Source organism: Trachypithecus francoisi, unplaced genomic scaffold, assembly GCF_009764315.1.
Source record: "Trachypithecus francoisi isolate TF-2019V2 unplaced genomic scaffold, Tfra_2.0 Lachesis_group0, whole genome shotgun sequence".
Lineage (NCBI taxonomy): Eukaryota > Metazoa > Chordata > Mammalia > Primates > Cercopithecidae > Trachypithecus > Trachypithecus francoisi.
In genome coordinates, this window is record NW_022681453.1 from 6,609,638 (window position 1) to 6,631,022 (window position 21,385).

Sequence of the window (21,385 nt, forward strand, 5' to 3'; positions counted from 1 at the left end):
TCTACTACTTCATAGCCATTATCACAATTTATAATTATTCTAGTCAGTTTTCTACATTTTTTGTTTTACTGTTTGTCTCCACCCTTAAAATATAAGCTACGTACTATGTACCCAGGGTATATAAGCTGGGTACTATGTACCCAGGGTACTGGCTGAATTACCCAAAGCAATCCATTCATTTATTCACTCACTCAACAAATATTTGTTGAATGGATATGTGTGGCAGGCTCTGGGCAGTTAGAGGACAAGGAAGCAAAGTATGAAAGTAGCCTAGAAAAAATAAAAAGGCAAACCTTATGTTTAGGAGTAATCCTATGATTACATGATAACCTACTGGTCTACAAGGACATTTTTAAAAATTTTATTTATTTATTTATTTTGAGACAGAGTCTCACTCTGTTGCCCAGGCTGGACAGTGGCATGATCTCAGCTGACTGCAATCTTTGCCTCCCGGGTTCAAGCGATTCTTGTGCCTCAGCCTTCTGAGTAGCTGGGATTATAGGCATGAGCCACCATGCCCGGCTAATTTTGATGTTTTGGTAGAGATGGGGTTTCACTATGTTGGCCAGGCTAGTCTTAAACTGCTGGCCTCAAGTGATCTGCCTGCCTTAGCCTCCCAAAATGCTGGGCTTACAGGTGTGAGCCACTGTGCCTGTCATTTTAATTTTTATTATGTGACAGACATCATGTCTGTAAACTTAGTGTCACCAATTACTAAGTAAATGTATACTCTGGATATACTAAAGCAGAGAGAATAAAGAAGGTACAAGGGCAATAATACAAGAAAAAAAAAAAGAAAGGAAAAGAAGAAGAATAGGAGTTAAGTTCAGTAACGTCACTATTCTCTGAAAGCTGGTAGAAACTGTCCTTCTCAATCAACACTTAGAGGGTAAGATTACAGTCATAATTTTTTTAAAAAACATGGCAAAACATATACATCCAAGTGTATGCTATTTCAAAGCAATTCCCCAACAAAGCTCTCTATATATTCTACTGAGGTCACTAATCCTTAAAGCATTCATAAAACTCCCTTCTTCAAACTGCAGTCAGAGATAATTTATTAAGCATAGAAGAAAGGGAAAAATTTACTTCATTTTTGATCCCCAATAGTATTTCCCAGATTGATTTCCCATCATATTCACTGGACTTATTTTCACTGGACCTATCTGAGACTGTTTCAAATATCAAAGGTATTCCTAAAGGGTAAAGATCTGTCATACTGACAAGAGTCTAAAATGTGTGCTTAAGCCATTCCTTGGAGAAGAGTTCCAGAAACAATTAGACAAAGACAGGTTCTTCCCAATGACTTCAGTGAAGGAGACAGCATTCATCTGACTAAACAATTAAGCCTAATTAATCTGGTATCATTGGAAATATGATATTCTAGGTAATATAGGAACTGCTCAGATAACCAAAGTTCTAAACCAAATACTTCGAAAATTTTTATTTATTCCATGGTGTCTTTTCAAAGACGTACGATGTGTGTCTTTTGTATGGAATATATAACTGATTTTAATTTTTCTGACTATATACGTTAGCATATATAGATTTTTACCTCTGCTTACACATGCTCAATCTTTCAACTATCACTCCTTTTTTATTAATAAGCCTGGCTCTTACACATTTCATTGTTATAAAATTGCAGCTTCTAATAAATGGCAGAGGAGGTGGGGTGGAATAGTCATGTAAGTAGAAAGTACACTTTTGGTGTTGAAGGGTAAAGAATAAATGGTGCGGGGATATCAGCTCTGCAGTTGCTAATCTTATTCAATAGAATATAAGTAATTATAAAATCATCCCAGGAAGGATGAGAGATAAGCCTTTTTCCCTATGAACTACACAGACTTCCTTCTTGCCTGGTATAGAAACACATATGATGCCCAGGGAACAGTGTTGGCAAGAAAGAGTTCTGAGACAAAAAAATCTAATTCTAAGATAACTGCTGCCCACTCCTCTGCCCCACTCCCCAGACTCAGCAAATAGGTTTGCAAAGAGGAACTAAAAAAAAGATTGTAACTCTTCTAAATTATATTCATAAAATAAAATATAAACTAAAATATAAAAATGATAGGAAGAATGAAAAACAACCTATTATGTGCCTTCTGTGCACAGAAAATGATACAAAACAAAAATTCCTGCCCTTATGAAACTTGTGTTCTTAGTGAATATAATAATTATATCAGTAAATGTAAATGAAATAATCTCCTAAAGAAGCCCAGATTTTAAAATCAATGAAACAAACAAACAAAACCCCCCAAGATTTGTGCTATATATCAGATATAAATTTAAAACAAAAGGATTCAGAAAGAATGAGCAAAGACATAGTAGGGAAATGAAAACAAAAAGAAAGAAAGCAAGGTTGAAATATTAATTAAAGATAAGGTTAATTTAAAGACAAATTAAGTAAACAAAAGTATCTTGGAAGCCTGGACCAATGTGCTTCTTAGTATCCTCGATACCAGCTAAGGAGGTATCTTTGTTTGTGCCATATCCTCCAACAAGATGTGCTGACAGACAAGGAGGAGAGAAGAAAAGTAGGAGCCAATTAAAGGAAAAAGTGATACAAAAGGTTGTTTCTGTTGGAAAAATGATAGAATCTACCAATCACTGACCAGGTGAAATTTAGTAGTATGAGTATCACACATGGTCTGATTTTGTTTTCAATAAAAATTTGACACCAAATGCAACTTGGGCTTCATTCCTACCTTCACCAACTGCAACTTTACCAAGTCACGTAACCCACTGGAGCTTCAGTCTAATCACTTGTAAAATGAGGTGGTGCGATGCAATGACTTTGTAGGAGAAATATATCTTTATTCCTGTGATTTCACTATTATAATATGTCAGACACTGATGTCTCAAATATATATGGAATACTAACTTAAACAAAAATGTTTTTGTAAGAAATTATTATTAACTGCACCTTTCATTTTTCAGTGTTAAAACCTCTTCCCTTGTTTGATTCAAAAGAGTTTTGGTTATCTCCAGTTCATTTTCTGCAAGGTTAATTCTTCTCTTTATGTCTTCTTCTTGCTTTTCTTTTGCAGTCAGCTCTTCCTGTAATGCTTTATATATTTGTTGACAAGTCATTAAAGAATCTTCTTTTTCCTTAAGCAGCATAGTATGCCTAAAAAGAAATAGGAAAAAAAACCCACCAACATGCTTTATATACTACATTTTATATTTATCAAAGATGTATTAAGAGCTCATTTGAAATTATCGATTATAACTGTAACTCTAAAAAATTAAAAATGTTAAAAAAAGAATGGTTCTATAATGTTAAAATTTTCCCATCTAGGCAGTGGCAACAGCAATAACCAACTGCAAGACAATATAAGCTTGAATTAGGTATTGTATATGTAAATAATAAGAAAATAAAAAATAAGTGCCTTTTAAAATAAAACATTACTTAAATACAGTTTTAAGTTCAATTATTAAAATATAAATTTAAAAATTGGTAATGCATACTGTGACTCAGAAATAACGGATTCAAACTTCAGTTTTCTAAGTTCTCTTTGACAGTCATCAGCTTCATTAGATTTATTCCTAAAATAATACAAAAGAAGTTCAAATATATGATTTCAAAATAAAGTATGTGTTTTTCTGTAGCATTATTTTACTCATCAATAGAAGAAATTTTTTAACATCTTCATATTATTATTTGTTTAAAGAAATAAACATTCAGTTCACTTCTATACTGGCCAACAAAGCTTCTGTCAGACTGATCTGCATGTAAATAAAAAGTATAAACTCTGCGCAACATTAAAAAACAAAAACAAATAAACAAAACTGAAACACCAAAATACCTATGTGAAGGTATTGGAAAGTGACCAAAAGCAGGGAGATTCTGGAGAAAAGTTGACACTTGGAATGAGGTGACAGCATGGGGTTGGGTTATTAAAAATAATTTTAAGCCTGAAGGCAGTCCCCAGTCAGCACTCTGCAGGGGAACTAAATAGAAATCTTCAGTCTTTCTGGCCCATAGAACCAGAGGGCATGGTATTTGGGGCAACCACAGCTGTTGGAAAGTAAAGAAGGAATGCTGAAAAGGGGAGAGCCAGAGAAAGAGAGTCCCAAATACTCCATATAAATTCTGCCCCTGAACTACACATGTATTAAGCAGATTCCAAGCAGCCTAGTTAAAGAAAAAGAACTGAACTGAGATTGAGCTGTTATCCTGGACAGAGATTGCCATTTGAGGTGAAGTAACACCACTTCACCACTATCAACAACAACAACGATGACAATATTTTTGGAGAAATATAGCAGAATCCAGACTCTCCATAACATAACATTCACAATGTCCAGAACATAGTAAAACAGTATACAGAAAAGTGTGACTCATTCTAAAGAGAAAGACAGTTAATAGGAACTGACTCTGAGATGACCCATATATTGAAATGGGCAGACAAAGATTTTTGAAGAAGCAATTATTAACTCTGCTCAAAGACATAAAGGAAAATCTATTCTAATTAATAAAAAGATGAGAAATCTCAGCAGGGAAATAAAAACCATTAAAAAGAACCAAACGAAAGATCTAAAACTGAAAGAAACCTTTGCCTTGATCTTATATGATTGGGTTTTGTAACAATATTCAAAACGTTAATATATTAAAAATTTAATATCCAATTTAAATGTATTCAGACTACTCATTAACTAGTTAAGTCACAATCTGAATGCATCTTAAAATAGCTTGTAAATTACACAATGAAATATGTAAGATTATCAATGCCCTCCTTGCAGAATGACTTTAATTTCTAGTAATAATGTAAAAATCATCATGAACATGCACAATATTCATTTATTTTTAAACTTCTTTATTGTAAAATATAACAAAATTGTAAGATACAATTGGATGCCCCATATACCATGCCCTCTGGTTCTATGGGCCAGAAAGACTGAAGATTTCTATTTAGTTCCCCTGCAGAGTGCTGACTGGGGGCTGCCTTCAGGCTTAAAATTATTTTTAATAACCCAACCCCATGCTGTCACCTCATTCCAAGGGTCAACTTTTCTCCAGAATCTCCCTGCTTTTGGTCACTTTCCAATACCTTCACATAGGTATTTTGGTGTTTCGGTTTTGTTTATTTGTTTTTGTTTTTTAATGTTGTGCAGAGTTTATACTTTTTATTTACATGTAAATCAGTCTGACATAAAACAATTATATAATATAACGAATTATTATAAGAACAATACTGTGGTGATTACCAGCCAGGTTAAAAAACAAAACCTTACCAGCTACTCTAGAAGTCCTTTATGTCCCTGGTTCCAATCATAGCCAACTCCCCGCTCCCTAAAAGTAACCATTCTCATGAATAATATTGTAATCACTGATTTTCCTTAGGGCTTTATTATCTAAGTTTTATCTCCGAACACTATATTTTAACGTTGCTTTTATTTTAAAGCCATTAAAAATGTTCTCTGCCGGCCAGGCGCGGTGGCTCACACCTGTAATCCCAGCACTTTGGGAGGCTGAAGCAGGTGGATCATGAGGTCAGGAGATCGAGACCATCCTGGCTAACACAGTGAAACCCCGTCTCTACTAAAAATACAAAAAATTAGCCAGGCTTGTTGGTGGGCGCCTGTAGTCCCAGCTACTCGGGAGACTAAGGCAGGAGAAAGGCGTGAACTGGGAGGCAGAGCTTGCAGTGAGCCGAGATTGTGCCACTGCACTCCAGCCTGGGTGACTGACAGAGCAAGACTCTGTCTCAAAAAAAAAAAAAAAAAAGTTCTCTGCCACTACCCTGTTTTTGTAAAAATGTCTCTATTAAGGTATTGTATTGACGTATAACACACTGCACATCTTTAAAGTGTATAATTTGGTATGTTTAACATATGTATATGCCCATGAGCCATCACTACAGTCAAGTAGCACATGAGCACATTCAGAACGCAGATCTGGGCTTCTATTAACATTCCCTATTAGAGGAACCAGGACTACTCATAGAAATAACTGATTTCAAGGCTGGGGCAAAGTAAGTATATCTGAAATATCTTGTGATGCCAGAAAGTAACAAAGTGTTTACAAAAGATGATGAGATAATGTTCTAATGTCAGAAGAGCCAGTTTGAAGGGGCTTTACTTACTAAGCCTAGGACAATCTGAGCACCACAATAATTCAGTACAGTAATAAATTATAAGCCATTAAAAGAAAGGAATTGATGAATCTGTACAATAAATAAATAGACGAAGGTAGGATCTTGCTTACAGTAGAATGCTAAGGCCTAATAATAAAAGGGAGCGTGATCGGGAATCTTAAAAAGTTATTATTTAGGCCAGGCGCGGTGGCTCAAGCCTGTAATCCCAGCACTTTGGGAGGCCGAGACGGGCGGATCACGAGGTCAGGAGATCAAGACCATCCTGGCTAACACAGTGAAACCCCGTCTCTACTAAAAAATACAAAAAACTAGCCGGGCGAGGTGGTGGGCACCTGTAGTCCCAGCTAATGTAGTCCCAGCTATTCGGGAGGCTGAGGCAGGAGAATGGCGTAAACCCGGGAGGCGGAGCTTGCAGTGAGCTGAGATCCGGCCACTGCACTCCAGCCTGGGCGACAGAGCGAGACTCCGTCTCAAAAAAAAAAAAAAAAAGTCATCATTTAGCAATCACTATAGTAAAACTGAGATCAGGCAAAAATCATTAACGGATGCTATATCTAAGGATAAATTTTGGTGAAAAGTAGTATATTTACATGCATTTAAAGTGTCTCTTCTAGACTTCTTATTAATTGAAAGAGAACAAAACCCCCAGTAATTATGCAGAACAATTGAGCAACATCTTGATCAGGTGATCAAAATTAACATCACCAGTTAGGGGAAAATGGTTTTCATGTGCCTCCAGATGTGATGCCCTGAGGACACATCACCCCCTATGTGGTTTTCTGGCTAAGAATACACATCCTTAATCTAATAGAGAGAAAACATCAGACCAATACCAAATGAAGAATTTCTTATTTTTCAAAAGTGTGAGGGGTTCTGCACTTATAAAAATTCAGTGTCATTAAAAGACAAAGACAAAATGTGGAAATATTCTAGACTAAAGGAGGCTAAAGAGATATGCGAGTAGACGAATTCCAGATTGGATCCTGTACTAGAAGAGAAAATGCTATAAAAGATGTTATTAGGTCAACTGACAAAATTGAAATAAGAATGGTAGATTAAAGTATTGTATGTAAATTTATGACACTGATTAGGTAGGCTGAAGTATCTAGAAGTAAAGGGCTATGTTGCATGTAACTTATCCTCAAAATGGTTCAGGAAAAATAATTTGTGTGTGTGTGTGTGTGTCTGTGTGTGTGTAGAGAGAGAGGGAGAGGGAGGAAGAGAAGGAGAGTAAAGAGAGGGAGAGAGAGAAAGTAAATGACTTAAAATGTTAACACTAGGTGAAAATAGGTAAAGACTATCTGAGTGCTCTTTGAACTATTATTATTTTTACAACTTTTTGTAAGTTTGAAGTTATTTCCAAATAAAACATTAGAAAAGAAGAAATAGAAAAATATTAACATACAGTTAGAAAAATGGGCAAAGGCTCAGGTGAGTCACAAAGAAAAGAATACAAGGAGCTAGAAATGCAGGGGTACAAATTTTATTAATTTTAAAAGTTATAATACCCAGTATTGTCCAGGAAGCAGAGAAATGAGTATTTACAAACACTGTGGAGATTACATATCTGTATAGGCTTGTTGGAGGACAATGAGTTATTATGCATTAAAAGCTTTAAAAATATTCAAGTTTGATTCTAGCAAAAATTACACCAAACAAATAATTGTGTGTTAATAGATTTAGCTACATGAATTTTCCAAGTGCCTTACTTATATAAATAAAAAACTTGAACGCTCTAAAAACAAGATGTTAATAAGTTATGGTTCATCCATAGATTGGAATATTATGTAGCCATTTAACAATTTCCCATAAATGTATAAAGTAATGACACGGAAAAATGTCCAGGATATATCGCTAGGCAAAAGTTGGCAAACAGTAGATAAAGGGGCCGGGTGCGATGGCTCACGCCTGTAATCCCAGAACTTTGGGATCCGAGGTGGGCGGATCATAAGGTCAAGATCAACAGGGCCAACACAGCGAAACTCTGTCTCTACTAAAAATACAAAAAATCAGCCGGGCGTGGTGGTGTGCACCTGTAATCTCAGCTACTCAGGAGGCTGAGGCAGGAGAATCGAGTCAACCCGGGAGGCGGAGGTTGCAGTGAGCCAAGATCGCGCCATTGCACGCCAGCCTGGGCGACAATGCGAGACTCCATTTCAAAAAAAATAAAAACGAAAACAAACCAAAACAGTGCATAAACTATATTCCCAAATATGTTAAAAATGCATACTACTTAGAAAAATGGACTAGAGTTCCCTCCCCCTCAAAGATACATCATTGTAGACTGAGAAATGGAGGCCACAAACAAGTGCTTTGCTTACTTTGCCTGCAGCCGGGTGCAGAGGCATTGGTAGAGGGACTGGTTCTTCAGTACCTTTACCAGGAAGGAAACTTGACAGAAAACCACATCCAAGAAATTAAAGATCAAGCTACAAGCCTCAAGAAAACACTACTGCTGGATAGCCTACTTTCCAGGGGTCCTAAAGCATTTGATACTTCCCTAGATTTCCTACAGGAATTTTTGTGGGTAAGGGAGAAGCTGGAGAAAGCAAGGGAAAAAGCCATGACTGAGCTGCCTGCAGGTGACACGATGACTGGGATCCCCTCGCACATCATCAGCTCCCCATCAAACTGGCAGATTAATCAGCTGGCCCAGAGGCTGGGCCCTAAGTGGAAGCCCGTGGTGCTGTCTTTGGTACTGTTCGAGACAGATATCTACTGCTGTAAGGCCAACCATCTCCACAATGTGCACTTGCAGGTGGTGGAGGCCTTTGTCTGTTGGTGGCAGCGCTTTGGGAAGCAGGCAACTTTCCAGAGCTTGCACAATGGGCTGCAGGCATGGAGGTAGACCTCTTGGTGCTCCCGCACATGTTGCAGTGATAGTGCCTCTGCCAACCAGCTGAAGAGTATGCCTCGAAGTCACATGGCCTGAATCCTGATTTTCAGTCAGAACAGGTGGTTTTTGGTTTGGTTTAGGTTTGTTTTTTCTTTTTAATGATCCTCAGATGGAAAGAGAAAACAGGGTTTCCACTTGACATTACTTGAAAGACCAGATTACTCAGTAGATCTCCCAGATTGGTTCAACAATTCATTGTTTTTAATTGCCTGAAGATTGCCTTGTTATGACTGCATAGTTTTAAATTGTGTGATGACCTTTTAATAGTCTAGTAAATCATAGTGGCTCCAAAAACCCCCCAAAACAAAAAAACCCCAAAGCCCCATGTTATCACATTACATGCAGGTGTCTTATACGTAAAACATTCACTTTTATGTTGCCTGGGAACTGAACTGTGAACTTTACTATTCATAATGGTAAGAAAATAAAATGTAAATTACTTAAAAAAGGAAAATGGACTAGAAAATATATCAAAATGTAACTGTGACTTTTTTTATATCCTTGTATTTTCCAAGTTTTACACATTTGCTTTGAAATCAAACAAAAATGTTTCTTTTACAAATCCCTTTGAGATTCAGCAGCCCCACCACAACTTTCACTGTATGTTCAGACTCTTATATATACTTTTCCAAATCTAGAAGCAGGGACAGAAGAACTCCTTTTAGCAGTTATTTTACTATGTAGATAATAAATTTGGGCTGCAATTTTTTAAAAGCCACCTACCATCCCAGGAAGTCCCCTCAGCATGATCCCTTCCCCTGCCCCACACCAGTTAAGCCAGTCTTTCTATGGTCTACCCTTCATTACCCAATTGTTATCTTCACCTTCATTAGGACGGAGAAATTGGATGGAATAGAAAGAATGCCTACATCTCTTTAAGCATTGCATTCCTTCTTTTACTCTTAGCAAATAGTGGTAATCCTTTCTCTTCAATTGCTATGAGTAAATCTTCAGAAAGGTCCCTGCTGCTCCTGCCAATAAAATAAAATAAAATAAAATAAAATAAAATAAAATAACTGCCTATTTTGCCCCACTTTGAAAGGTGATGTTAAATGCCACTGCACTCGCTTATATGAAACAGCCATTCTTAAACTAACTCCTTGGTATTTCCACTTTGCAGTCTCAAAGACATCTCAGCTCTAACAAATCAAAAGCATTGTTTTTGATTCTTCCACTTCCTTTATCTATCTATTTCACAGAATTTCCCACTTCAATAAATGGAACAAACACAATGATGACAGTAATAACTAACACATTATGTATCTTGTGCACTCCTCAAAGAAGCCCTTATTCCCATTTTACGATTTAGGGAACTGAGACCAAAGAGAAAAGAAACTTGCCCAAGTTGACATAACTACTAAGTTGTAATACTGGCATTTGAACCCCAGCAGTCTGGATCTGGAGTGTGAACTCTCAGTCACTGCACTTTGCTGCCTCTCAACTGTCTCCCCTGATGAAAAAAGGCTCAAGCCCATCTTTATTCTTTCCTTTCACTTCCAGTCTCCTTGCTCCCCAGTCACATTTTCTCTATCAGTAAATCAGATTGACCTCTGACAAATATTTCTCTCCATCTCCATGCTACAGTCTTAGGCTAAACCATAATTACTTCTCACTTGCATGAATGCACACCCTGCCACCCAGACTCCCTGATACCTCTTTTACTCCTACTCCAGTCCATTCTTGAAGTAGCAATCACAGTGACCTTTTAAAACGCAGATTAGATTACTCTCTTAGCATTCTCCCCAGGCTTCCCATTGCTCTCCTTATAAATCCAAACTCCTCAGAAACTCTTCAGGAAACACAGGCCAGTTTAATTTCTTATTGCTCCTGTAACAAATGACCACAAGCTTAGTGTTTAAAAGCAATACAAATTTATTATTTCACAGTTCTGGAGGTCAGAAGTCCTAAAATAAAGGTGTCACCAGGTTGTGTTCCTTCTGAAGGCTCCAGGGGAGAATTCATTTCCTTACCTGTTCTAGCTTCTAGAGCCCACCTGTATTTTTTGTCTTGTGGCCCCTTCCTCCATCATCAGATCACATTACTGCAACCTCTGCTTTCATCCTCACATCTGCTTTTGTGACTTTGACCCTCTTGCTTCCTCTTATAAGGACCCTTGTGATTACATTAGGCCTGCCCACATAATCCAGGATAATTTACCCATCTCAAAATTCTTTTTTTTTTGACACAGAATCTCGCTTTGCTGCCCAGGCTAGAGTGCAGTGGTGTGATCTTGCCTCACTACTGCCTCTGCCTCCCAGCCTCTCGGTTTCAAGAGATTCTTGTGCCTCAGCTTCCTGAGTAGGTGGGATTACAGGTGTGCACCATCACACCTAGCTAATTTTTGTACTTTTTAATAAAGACAGGGTTTCACCATGGTGGCCAAGTCATACTGCTGGCCTAAACTGATCCACTTGCCTCAGCCTTCCAAAATGCGGGGATTACAGGTATGAGCCACTACACCTGGCCTCAAAATTCTTAATCACATTTGCAAAGTCCCTTTTGCCATGTAAGAGAACATACAGATTCCAGGGATTAGGACATGAAACTCTTTGGGGAGTTCTGTCACCACAACTGGCCTTCATGTTTTTTGAACTTGTACATTTCCAAGAAACGTAGGGTCTTGTCTTGATCTCCTTGCTCCCAGATGTAATCACGGCTAGCACCTTTCTGTTACTCATATCTTTATTTATTTATTTTTTTTTGAGTTGTAGTCTCGCTGTGTCTCCCAGGCTGGAGTGCAGTGGCGCAATCCTGGCTCACTACAAGCTCCGCCTCCCAGGTTCACATCATTCTCCTGCCTCAGCCTCTGGAGTAGCTGGGACTACAGGCGCCACCATGCCCGGCTAAATTTTTGCATTTTTAGTAGAGATGGGGTTTCACCGTGTTAGCCAGGATTGTTATTCATATCTTAACTTAAAGATCATCTGCTCAGGGATGCCATTCTGACCACTCCGTCAAAAGTATACCACCCCTCTCCATTACTCACATTCTATTATGCCTATTTTATATTTTTGCGGCACTTAGCATTGTCTGAAAAGTACATCTATGGAAACGTACCAATCTCGTTACTCCAATATCTACTGCCTGCATACAATAGTCCTGGCTCTCAGTAAACATTTCGTATCGAATAAATAAATGAAATAAACATAGCCTGTTCAAGTTAAGACCATGTGAAAAATACACTGACACTGGAATGCCACCAGGTCACCTTCTGCTTGCCAGGCAAAAATTTTCATGAGTGAACAGGAAGGTGAGAGGAAAATCAGGAGAACTCTGATATTTATATCTCAATAATAGAGACTGTCCCAAGAACAGTTTGGTCAACTGTCAGATGCTGTTGAAAGGCCAAGTAAGAGCTTTAAAAATTAGTACTTTGTGATGGTCAAAAGTTTACTATTGTTCAAATTATCAGTTAAATGAGGAGCAGGTGACTGCTAATGAAATTAAAATGTAAGTCCTGTATTAGCTTGCTTAGAAAAAAAAAAGGAATTAAAGTGTAAGTACATTACAGAGGTTCTTAAATTAGAAACCTTTTTAAAAAAATTTTTTTTGAGACAGAGTCTCGCTCTGTCACCCAGGCTGCAGTGCAATGTCGTGATCTTGGCTCACTACAACCTCTGCCTCCAGGGTTCAAGCAATTCTCCTGTCTCAGCCTCCCGAGTAGCTGGGACTACAGGCACCTGCCACCACGCCCAGCTAATTTTTGTATTTTTAGTAAAGGCAAAGTTTCACCATATTGGTCACGCTGGTCTCGAACTCCTGACCTCAGGTGATCCACCTGCCTCAGCCTCCCAATGTTTTGAGATTACAGGCGTGAGCCACTATGACCGGCCAGAAAACATATTTTACATAACCACTTAGACATATTCTTAGTGACAGATTATAAATCATTTTAAGTAAATTTTGTTCTTACCACATACATGAAAATAAATATATCTAAAGTGTAAAGCATTCAAGCAATATGTAATAGAGTGAAATAAGAGTTTCTACACAGCCCACACTTTCATTTCTAGAGGTAACTGTTGCAATCCTATCATTTATTCAATGTGTTTAAATCCATATGCATGTGTATGTGCATTTGTATTCATTTTTGGCATGAATGGGATCATTTTTCTGATATTTCTAATCTCCTGAATTCCTAATAGCTTGCCATAACTGTCTGTTCTTTTATGGTTACAATCCTGGACATACTTTGGAGTCTATCAATTATACTTATTCTAATGTCATCTGTTTGCTATTTAACAATTTTCTAGGGTGTTAAGGATTTTCTGTGTGAATTCATAGCCACTTTTCGGGGGAACTTGGTGGGGGGTGTTTCCTCACACCCCTAATCTTTGGTCGTGTGTGAATCCTCAGACTTAAGATCCTCTGCTTGTCTGCTTTGCTGTTCATTTTTGCCCTAGCTTGTTTTAGAGGTATGATGAAGGGGCAGGGTATGCTAGCTGGTGGGGGCACTGGAGGTTTGTCTTGGGCTGTGGGGACCCTGGGCTCTCCTGGGATTCAGTAGCTGCCAGGCTGTTTGACTCTAGTCCACATACTCATTTTGTTAGTCTGAGTATAGATGCTTCTGCAAATGCTGCTTCACACAGGGCTGATTGATTATAGGGTATTGATGAGGGGCCAGCTGGCTTAAATGTTCCATATATGATTCCTCAGAGTGGGTTTCACTGGACCACCTGAATCAGTATCATGTGGGGAGTGCATTAAAAATGTGATTGCTTGGAGCCACCCCAGACCTAAATGTAAAAACCAGAAATCTGGTCCTGATGCTGAGTCTGTGGGAGAGGCCATACTGTAATACACAATTTTAGCAAGCTACCCATGATTCTTATGTAGATTGGAGTGTGAAACCACTATTTCAATGATTCACCAGGTCTCACTCCCTTCTCTGTGTTTTAATTAATTCTGAGGAAGGTCCTGTCTATCCCATGCCCACCAGCATCACCACTCAATTGCTCTTCGTCTGGGTTATTCCTCAATAGAGTTGACCCTTTCTACTATCCTTTCTATAGTAAAGATATAGACCCTTTACTATCCTTTCTATGTATTATCTTTCAGGAATTCCCAAAAATTTCTCACCGTAAATACAGTCTTTCTTTTAAGCCTTACTTATCTATCTTTATCCTGGAAGTTACTGTATAATTGCAGAAATACTGATGTTTTTATCCGTTTGTAAAACCGATGTTTCCTACACATATAAAACCTTCTTAAAAATTAAAAAATGGACATAATGCCCATTTTTAGAAATGCGAATTAGGAAAGATAGAGCCACTTAAATGGCTCCAGGTGCTGGAGACCTTTCTCTATGCTCCCTGTCTCTAGGTCTTCCATCTATGTGTGTGTGTGTATGTGTGTGTATATGAAAGTAATAATATATATATATTATATATATATGTATATATATGAAAGTAATAAAAGTATATTTTATATCCATATGTGCATAAAAGCATTAGAACTAGATTTTATGGTCTTCATATTTTTCATTATTTCAGGGAGGCGTTCTCTTAATTAATCTAGATATTATAGTACTTAAAAATAAAATTTATAGAAAATTTCATCAAGCTCTCAGAGCATCATTAATGCTCTACCTCTTTAGCAAACACTACTGGTTACCTTCTGAACATTCACTATAGCTTTTTTCCTGGCCATCAGAGTCCCAATTATTATTTGTTCTAAGGATAAATCTTGCTTGGTCTAAGGTAATTGTAGTAGCCCCGTTCCCTTGCCAGTGATTCACTTAGGAGAGGGTAGGTAAAGGGTTCTAGTCAAGGAAATATAAGGAGAATGCTGTTTGGTGGCATCTGATAATTCTTTTTTCTCACTTCCAAAAAGACACCAGAAAACCAGTCCCTTCCTGCCTGCAGGCACCATATCCAAATAAGACCTCTAGGGTGGAGGAACTGCAGCCATCTTGTGATTATAGGGACCTCACTTAGCTTTGGGTTGAAGCCAGTGCTCAGGGCAGCAGGATGGAGACAGAAAGAACATCAAGATCCTTGGGGATATTGCTGAGACTCTTATCAACTAAAACTGGCATTATCCTACCTCTGTTACTTGTAGCCCAAAGCATTCTGATAAAATCTCTATTTTAAAATACATAGCAATGTTCTTTTAAACCTTGGAAAATATTTTCTTAAAAATCTTGGGGAAAAAACTCTTGGAAAAAGAACCCCAATTTCACCCATTTATAAACTGCTTCTTCCTCTTATTCTCAAAATTCACAAAATGTATATCCAAATATTTAAAAATCTTTAAACAACACAAAGAATTAACTTACAGGTGATGAACATTCCTATTCCCAGCCCCCACAAAGAATGAGGATTAAAAATTGAGGAAACCTGATTTCATAGCATATTCCAATTTCTGGAAGTCCAAAGAGGTTTGAGTGTGCACAGGAAATCTTGAACTTACTAACAAATTGTATTAATATGTCAATTTTTTTGAATGAATTGTTTTGACTTCAAACTTATTACAAAAATGGCCAAGCCACAAATTTGACTCTAGTTTGACCTCCTGACCTCTGAGCAACCTGAGGCTTCAGCAGTCCCAGGCTTTGATCCTAAATGCCCACCCTCCCCAACTTAATACTAGCAGTGAAGGAGAGTAGATAGAGTATAGATGGAAGAGCTAGAGACAGGTAACACAGAGAAAGGTCTCCAGCACTTGGAGCCATTTAAGTGGCTCTATCTTTTCTAATTCGCATTTCTAAAAATGGGCATTATGTCCATTTTTTAATTTTTAAGAAGGTCTTGTATGTGTAGGAAACATCAGTTTTATAAACTGATAAAAACAGCATCAGCATTTCTGCAATTATGCAGTAACTTCCTACAGATAATTAGTTTGATGGACTTTAGTGGTGTATTTCTCCCTCCATCTCCAATCTACCCTGACTCTCACGATTTCTCAGCACAAATTATGTTAAAATTATAATAAACAGAAAATACCACAAAGCATGTGTTAATAATAAATGGGCAGGCTCCATGCACAGTCAGTCATTGCTTTACAACAGGGATACATTCCAAGAAATGTATCATTACGCAATTTTGTCACTGTGTGAACATCCTTGAGTGTACACAAACCACGATGGTATAACCTATTACACACATAGGCTATACGATAGAGCCTATTGTTCCTAGGCTACAAACCTATACAGAATGCTAATGTATTGAATAGTGTAGGTAATTGTAACACAATGGTAAGTATTTGCATAGCTAAACATATCTGACCACAGAAAAGGTACAGTAAATATATGGTATTATAATCTTATAGGACCATCATTGTATACATGGTCTGTCACTGACCAAAATGTCATTATGCAGAACATGAATATACAAAGAATTCTGTGCAAACTTTTTCTGTAAAATATCAATTCATGTCACTACCAGTAAGTTTATTCCTTTTCTTCACTATGCTCATTTCTATGTTTAGCTTCTTTCCTAACTTTCCAAGACTTCACTTTCTATGCTGAGTCTTGGTATGACAACGAATTCCCTCTTAGTTTAGTTGTGTGCTAGCACCACCTCCCTATGCCTAAACTGTACCCTCTTCACTTCTTGAGCTCCAAGAAGCAATCATCACACAGTAGCTGGGGCCTGACTAGACTGCTCTCCACAAGAGACATTCACATGGCCAAACCCCTCCTTGATGTTATTAGAGGGAAAGCCACAACGATTTTTTTTTTTTCTAGCAACCATCACCTTGTTTTTTTTTCGTGATTTAAAAAAATCTCCCAAAAAGTTACTTCCTGGGCCTAGCGGGTCTTCTAAGGAACCCCGTCACCAATTCCTTCAACCCCAGCCATCTACACAGACAGCTGAACTACTGTACTTACTGTACTATTAACCACAGTGTTATAAAGTATGAATATTTTATTTTCCTTCCTTTTCAGAAACTATTTTGTTACAAATAATCCAAGTATACATTAATTTGATAGGGCATTTTTAATATTTGTTCCTTCTTGTGTTCAGTATTTTATTAAACACATTGTTTTTAGGAGTAGTTCATGGTCAACACAAACATTGGGTTGCTAAGCATTCTAAATATTTATATTTTTATGACGTTCATCCTTCTAAAATATAGGAACTGAAAATCACATATACCATAAAGTAAAAGAATCTGCTTACCTTTCAAAGATTATATACATACTATTTTAGTATTATAATTATAGATATACTATGTTTATGCTATAATTTTTGAAATTTCTGAAATGAAAGTAATTTTTACTTATTTATTTATTCATTTTGAAACAGGGTCTCACTCTGTCACCCAGGCTGGAGTGCAGTGGCATGATCATGGTTCACCATAGCCTCAACTTTCCAGGCTTAGGTGATCTTCCCACCTCAGCCTCCCGAGTAGCTGGGACTACAGGTGTGTGCCAACACATTTGGATAATTTCTGTATTTTTTTGTGGAGACAAAGTTTCACCGTGTTGCCCAGGCTTAAAATTAATTTTTTTTTTTTTTTTTTTGAGGCGGAGTCTCGCTCTGTCGCCCAGGCTGGAGTGCAGTGGCGCAATCTCGGCTCACTGCAAGCTCCGCCTCCCGGGTTCACGCCATTCTCCTGCCTCAGCCTCCCAAGTAGCTGGGACTACAGGCGCCCGCCACCTCGCCCGGCTAGTTTTTTGTATTTTTAGTAGAGACGGGGTTTCATCATGTTAGCCAGGATGGTCTCGATCTCCTGACCTCGTGATCCGCCCGTCTCGGCCTCCCAAAGTGCTGGGATTACAGGCTTGAGCCACCGCGCCCGGCCTAAAATTAATTTTTAAAAGAAATAGTGTTCTTGATTTTATATCATTTTCTTATCATGTGTTTTCTAATATTTCTTTCTCACTTATATCAAGCATAAGTACTTCAGCATTTCAAAGCTACTCACGTGTCTCTTTGAAGCTAAAATTAGTAATTTTGAGATACAACTTCAATATTGTTTCTTATGGAGAGATAATAAAGAAACAAAGATAAGAAAAAAGTTCAAAGACTGTTTCACATTAAGTTGCTGCATCTGAACTATCAGGGAAAACTTTTATATATGGATAGGTAAGTTTCTTACTGAAAGAAATCCTCCATATATTTAAAAATATTTACAGGTTCTTCAATATATAATCTAGGCCAGCAAAGTGGGCAAGAAAAGCAGCAGTAAACTATTACCCACACAAGTAAATCACTGCCAAAAGAATCACAGAGAACACACCAGGGTCTTTATAATTGTCATTTCTTTCTAATTCCTGCCATTTTGTGACACATCTATAGAGCACTGTTATCTTACAAGTTGTTTAATGTTCTTCATCTTACATAAGCATTTCTTTATAGTTGTCCATCTCTGTCACTGCCTTCTGAAGTTTTACTCCAAGTGCCTCTACTAGACATTGCAAATCTGAAATGACACAATGTATTTCATCTGATTAGTATATTTTAAGTGTCCAGATATTTTCATAGTGTAAACCATATTCTTTTAATGTTGCTAGTCAGCTCCTGAAGAATAAGGCAGCTGCTTACTCCACTTTGCCTGTATGTCCATATGCAACTTGTCATTGACTACTCAACCCTCCCTATCCTAACACCCCACAGACTTAGTGGGTTTTGACAGGCCCAATTTGTTGGCCTCTTTCTGCCCCCACCACCATGCTGATTTTCAAACAGCTAATAGGCTAAATTTTACTAAAGTTTTCAAATGAAATATATGTAGCTGACAAACATAAGAATTTCTGATCATGTGTTTTGTTTCTAAAACACTTGATTGCCTGAGCTCACTTTTGTGGTCTAGAACTGAGAAGCATGGCTGAGTCTTCCTGCTAGAACTAAAACAGACAAATCATGTGCCAGGCTCACAGTAAAGAACGTGTTAACTCTGGGTAGCATCTAAAAGGCATTTTAGTGACTTTCAAAACCAAGAGAATACAAGCAGGAAACTGGCTTTCATAGAGTCTTTAACTGGGGAATGTAAGCAGTATTTGAGGATGATTATTCAAGCAGCCCTGTCTAACAAGTGTGTGAATGCAGAACTGAAACTATAGCAGAAAAAACAAATGGCTTGAATTATCTAAGTCCTTCCATTGTCTTGTGCGTGGAAACTGTGATCTGAACCCCAGCCCCAGGGATAGCCCTTGCTGGTACGCTTTCTGAGAGTAAGTTATAATGTAAAACAAACTGATAGACTGGTTTGTTTCTTCAGAAAAAAAATGTTCAAAACACTGGAGTTGTAAAATTTCTATGTTCCATCTGTTCAGGTGTTTCAGTGACATATTTCAATAGTAAACTTTAAAATCTTTATGCATCCATACAAATACATAAAACTATATAAATCTGCATTCTTAACTTTATTTTACAAAGAGTTAGTTCCTTAAATTAGAAAATAAATTCACCCTAAACAAATGTTTTAATTAGTATTTACCAGACATTTGTATAAACCTTTGTTTATCCAGTGCTTTTACATACATTAATTTTTGTTTTTCAGTTTACATGTTTTCTTGTTCTTATTACATTAAATATATCTATCTCTAAGAAGAGTTTGCTTAGCATCCCTAAAAGAAAGTTCTCATTTCTTAGGTCACCCATGGTAAAGAGAGGGAGGATTAGAGAGTATCTGCTATTGACCATATGGAAGTTTTGGATGATATAAATTCAGAGGATCAGACCAGCTGAATCAAAATTAAAATGTACATGTAAAAAATGTGTTAGATAATGGTGGGAGGATAGAGAAAGAGCCAGGTGAGTAGGGAGTCACGCTGAGGTGGGAGACAAAGGCATTCAGACTAGCACGTGGCGTTTCCTACGGAAGGCAAGATAGTCAGAACAGAAGCTGTGGTTACAGTCCAGGCACTAAAAAGATTTGACTCCAGTATGTTTTCAGAAATGTCTTGTTTATCAGACAGAGCAAACTTCCATATGCATCCATCCCATGTACATTTGTAGGGTTTATCTCCTGTGTGTGCTCTTCTGTATGACTTCAAGTGGAAACTTTTAGTGTATACTTTGTTGCATATGTCATAATCACATCTGTGTATCCTTTGCTTCCTTTGAGTTATCCACGGATTCCACCAGTAAAGGTCTCTTCTCAGGCTGCACTATGACCTAAGGGAGATTCTCTTGCAACAATGCTTGTGGGTGGGCACTGAATTCATTAAGGGGAGTGACATTTCTTCAGGATAATAATCTGTCCTCTGTGGTTTGATAACAGGTTCAATTTTTTTTTTCCTGTGGTATAGGCTTCTTATATGATTCAATTACAGGTACTTGCATGCTACTATTTGAATTTTCCATTTCCTCCAACAAGGAAACAATGAGAGGCTGCTGGAGGTAACTCATGTACATAAAGGGGCAGACCGTACCACCACCAGGCAGGATCCCCAGGCTCTGTATTCTGTGCCAGGAGAAGGCAGCTGCCATCACTGGTGCATGGACAGTGGCACGCCAAAGGGCTGCATGCCCAGAGAAGGGAGTGAGTGTTTTTCATTATGGGCTAGAAGAAGGCATGCTCAGCCCTGGAGAGCCTCTCCAGTTCAAGGATGGGAACTTCAGAGAGGAAGAATTCCCAGCCAAATGGGGTGAACTCCACTTGTTTACTGTGAGGTCTACTGGTTCCATCTGTATTCCGTGCAACAAGCCTTCCCAGGTCTGAAAAAACTTATTAGGTAATGGTGTAGAGTAGATGACCCATACTTGTTAGGTTTTATTGATTTCATATAATTTCATGTATAGTCACAACTACCAAGAAAACGCTAAGGATCAGAGTAATTAACTTATCAAAGGTCACTCAGCTAGTTGAATCCCACAATTCAAACTCAGGTCTTCCTGATCCCAAAGTTCTTATCTCTCTCACACTTGAAATATAAACTCTTGAAATATAAAAGCTGCAAGAGAATATGATACTTGTCCATAAAAATGTGGTAAGTGTGGCTACAAATCTGTTACCATATTCCCAGAATCCTTAAAGAGGTATACTTAAGACAAATGAAAAGAATTACTTAACAATGAAATATGTAATAAACTGGTAGAATTTCTAACTCCAAAAGGTGGCTTAGATTTTAGTTTTAGAAAGCTTAAATATATATTATAGTTAATAAATATATTAATACAATTATGGTGTTACTGTGACTGATTCTATGAGAAGATTTCATCAGAGAGAACAATCACACCTTACTATTAAATGGCCCCTGGTGTTTTTGTCAGGATATGATCCTAAACTAGATGAAGCATAGGTCTGAGCCCATATGATAAATTTTATGTTATTACTTCTAAATGCAGCTATAAATTAAAAGGAACACTTATCTTAAAATGAACTTCAAAGAACTGGTACTTGATATGTGGATTTTATGCAGTTAATTCTCAATTACCTGAGAATTAGTAGAATAATAGACAGTAAAAATGGCAGTTAATTCAAAGCTTTGCTGTTCTGA

At 37.6% G+C, this 21,385-nt stretch overlaps 1 protein-coding gene and 2 pseudogenes across 4 annotated transcripts in view; 1 reads left to right on the forward strand and 2 right to left on the reverse strand.

Moving 5' to 3' along the window:
• LEKR1 (leucine, glutamate and lysine rich 1) overlaps positions 1 to 21,385 on the reverse strand; it is a 234,131-nt gene that overhangs the window by 58,033 nt on the left and 154,713 nt on the right. For all 4 annotated transcript variants that reach the window (XM_033203290.1, XM_033203296.1, XM_033203307.1 and 1 more), the window contains exons 7-9: positions 18,282 to 18,363; positions 3,469 to 3,546; positions 2,924 to 3,127 (exon numbers count right to left, since the gene is read on the reverse strand). In XM_033203290.1, coding sequence (XP_033059181.1) covers positions 2,924 to 3,127; positions 3,469 to 3,546; positions 18,282 to 18,363 — 364 coding nt within the window. The remainder of the gene's footprint in view (positions 1 to 2,923; positions 3,128 to 3,468; positions 3,547 to 18,281; positions 18,364 to 21,385) is intronic.
• Positions 7,514 to 8,978, forward strand: LOC117084499 (annotated as a pseudogene).
• LOC117079460 lies at positions 19,737 to 20,671 on the reverse strand (annotated as a pseudogene).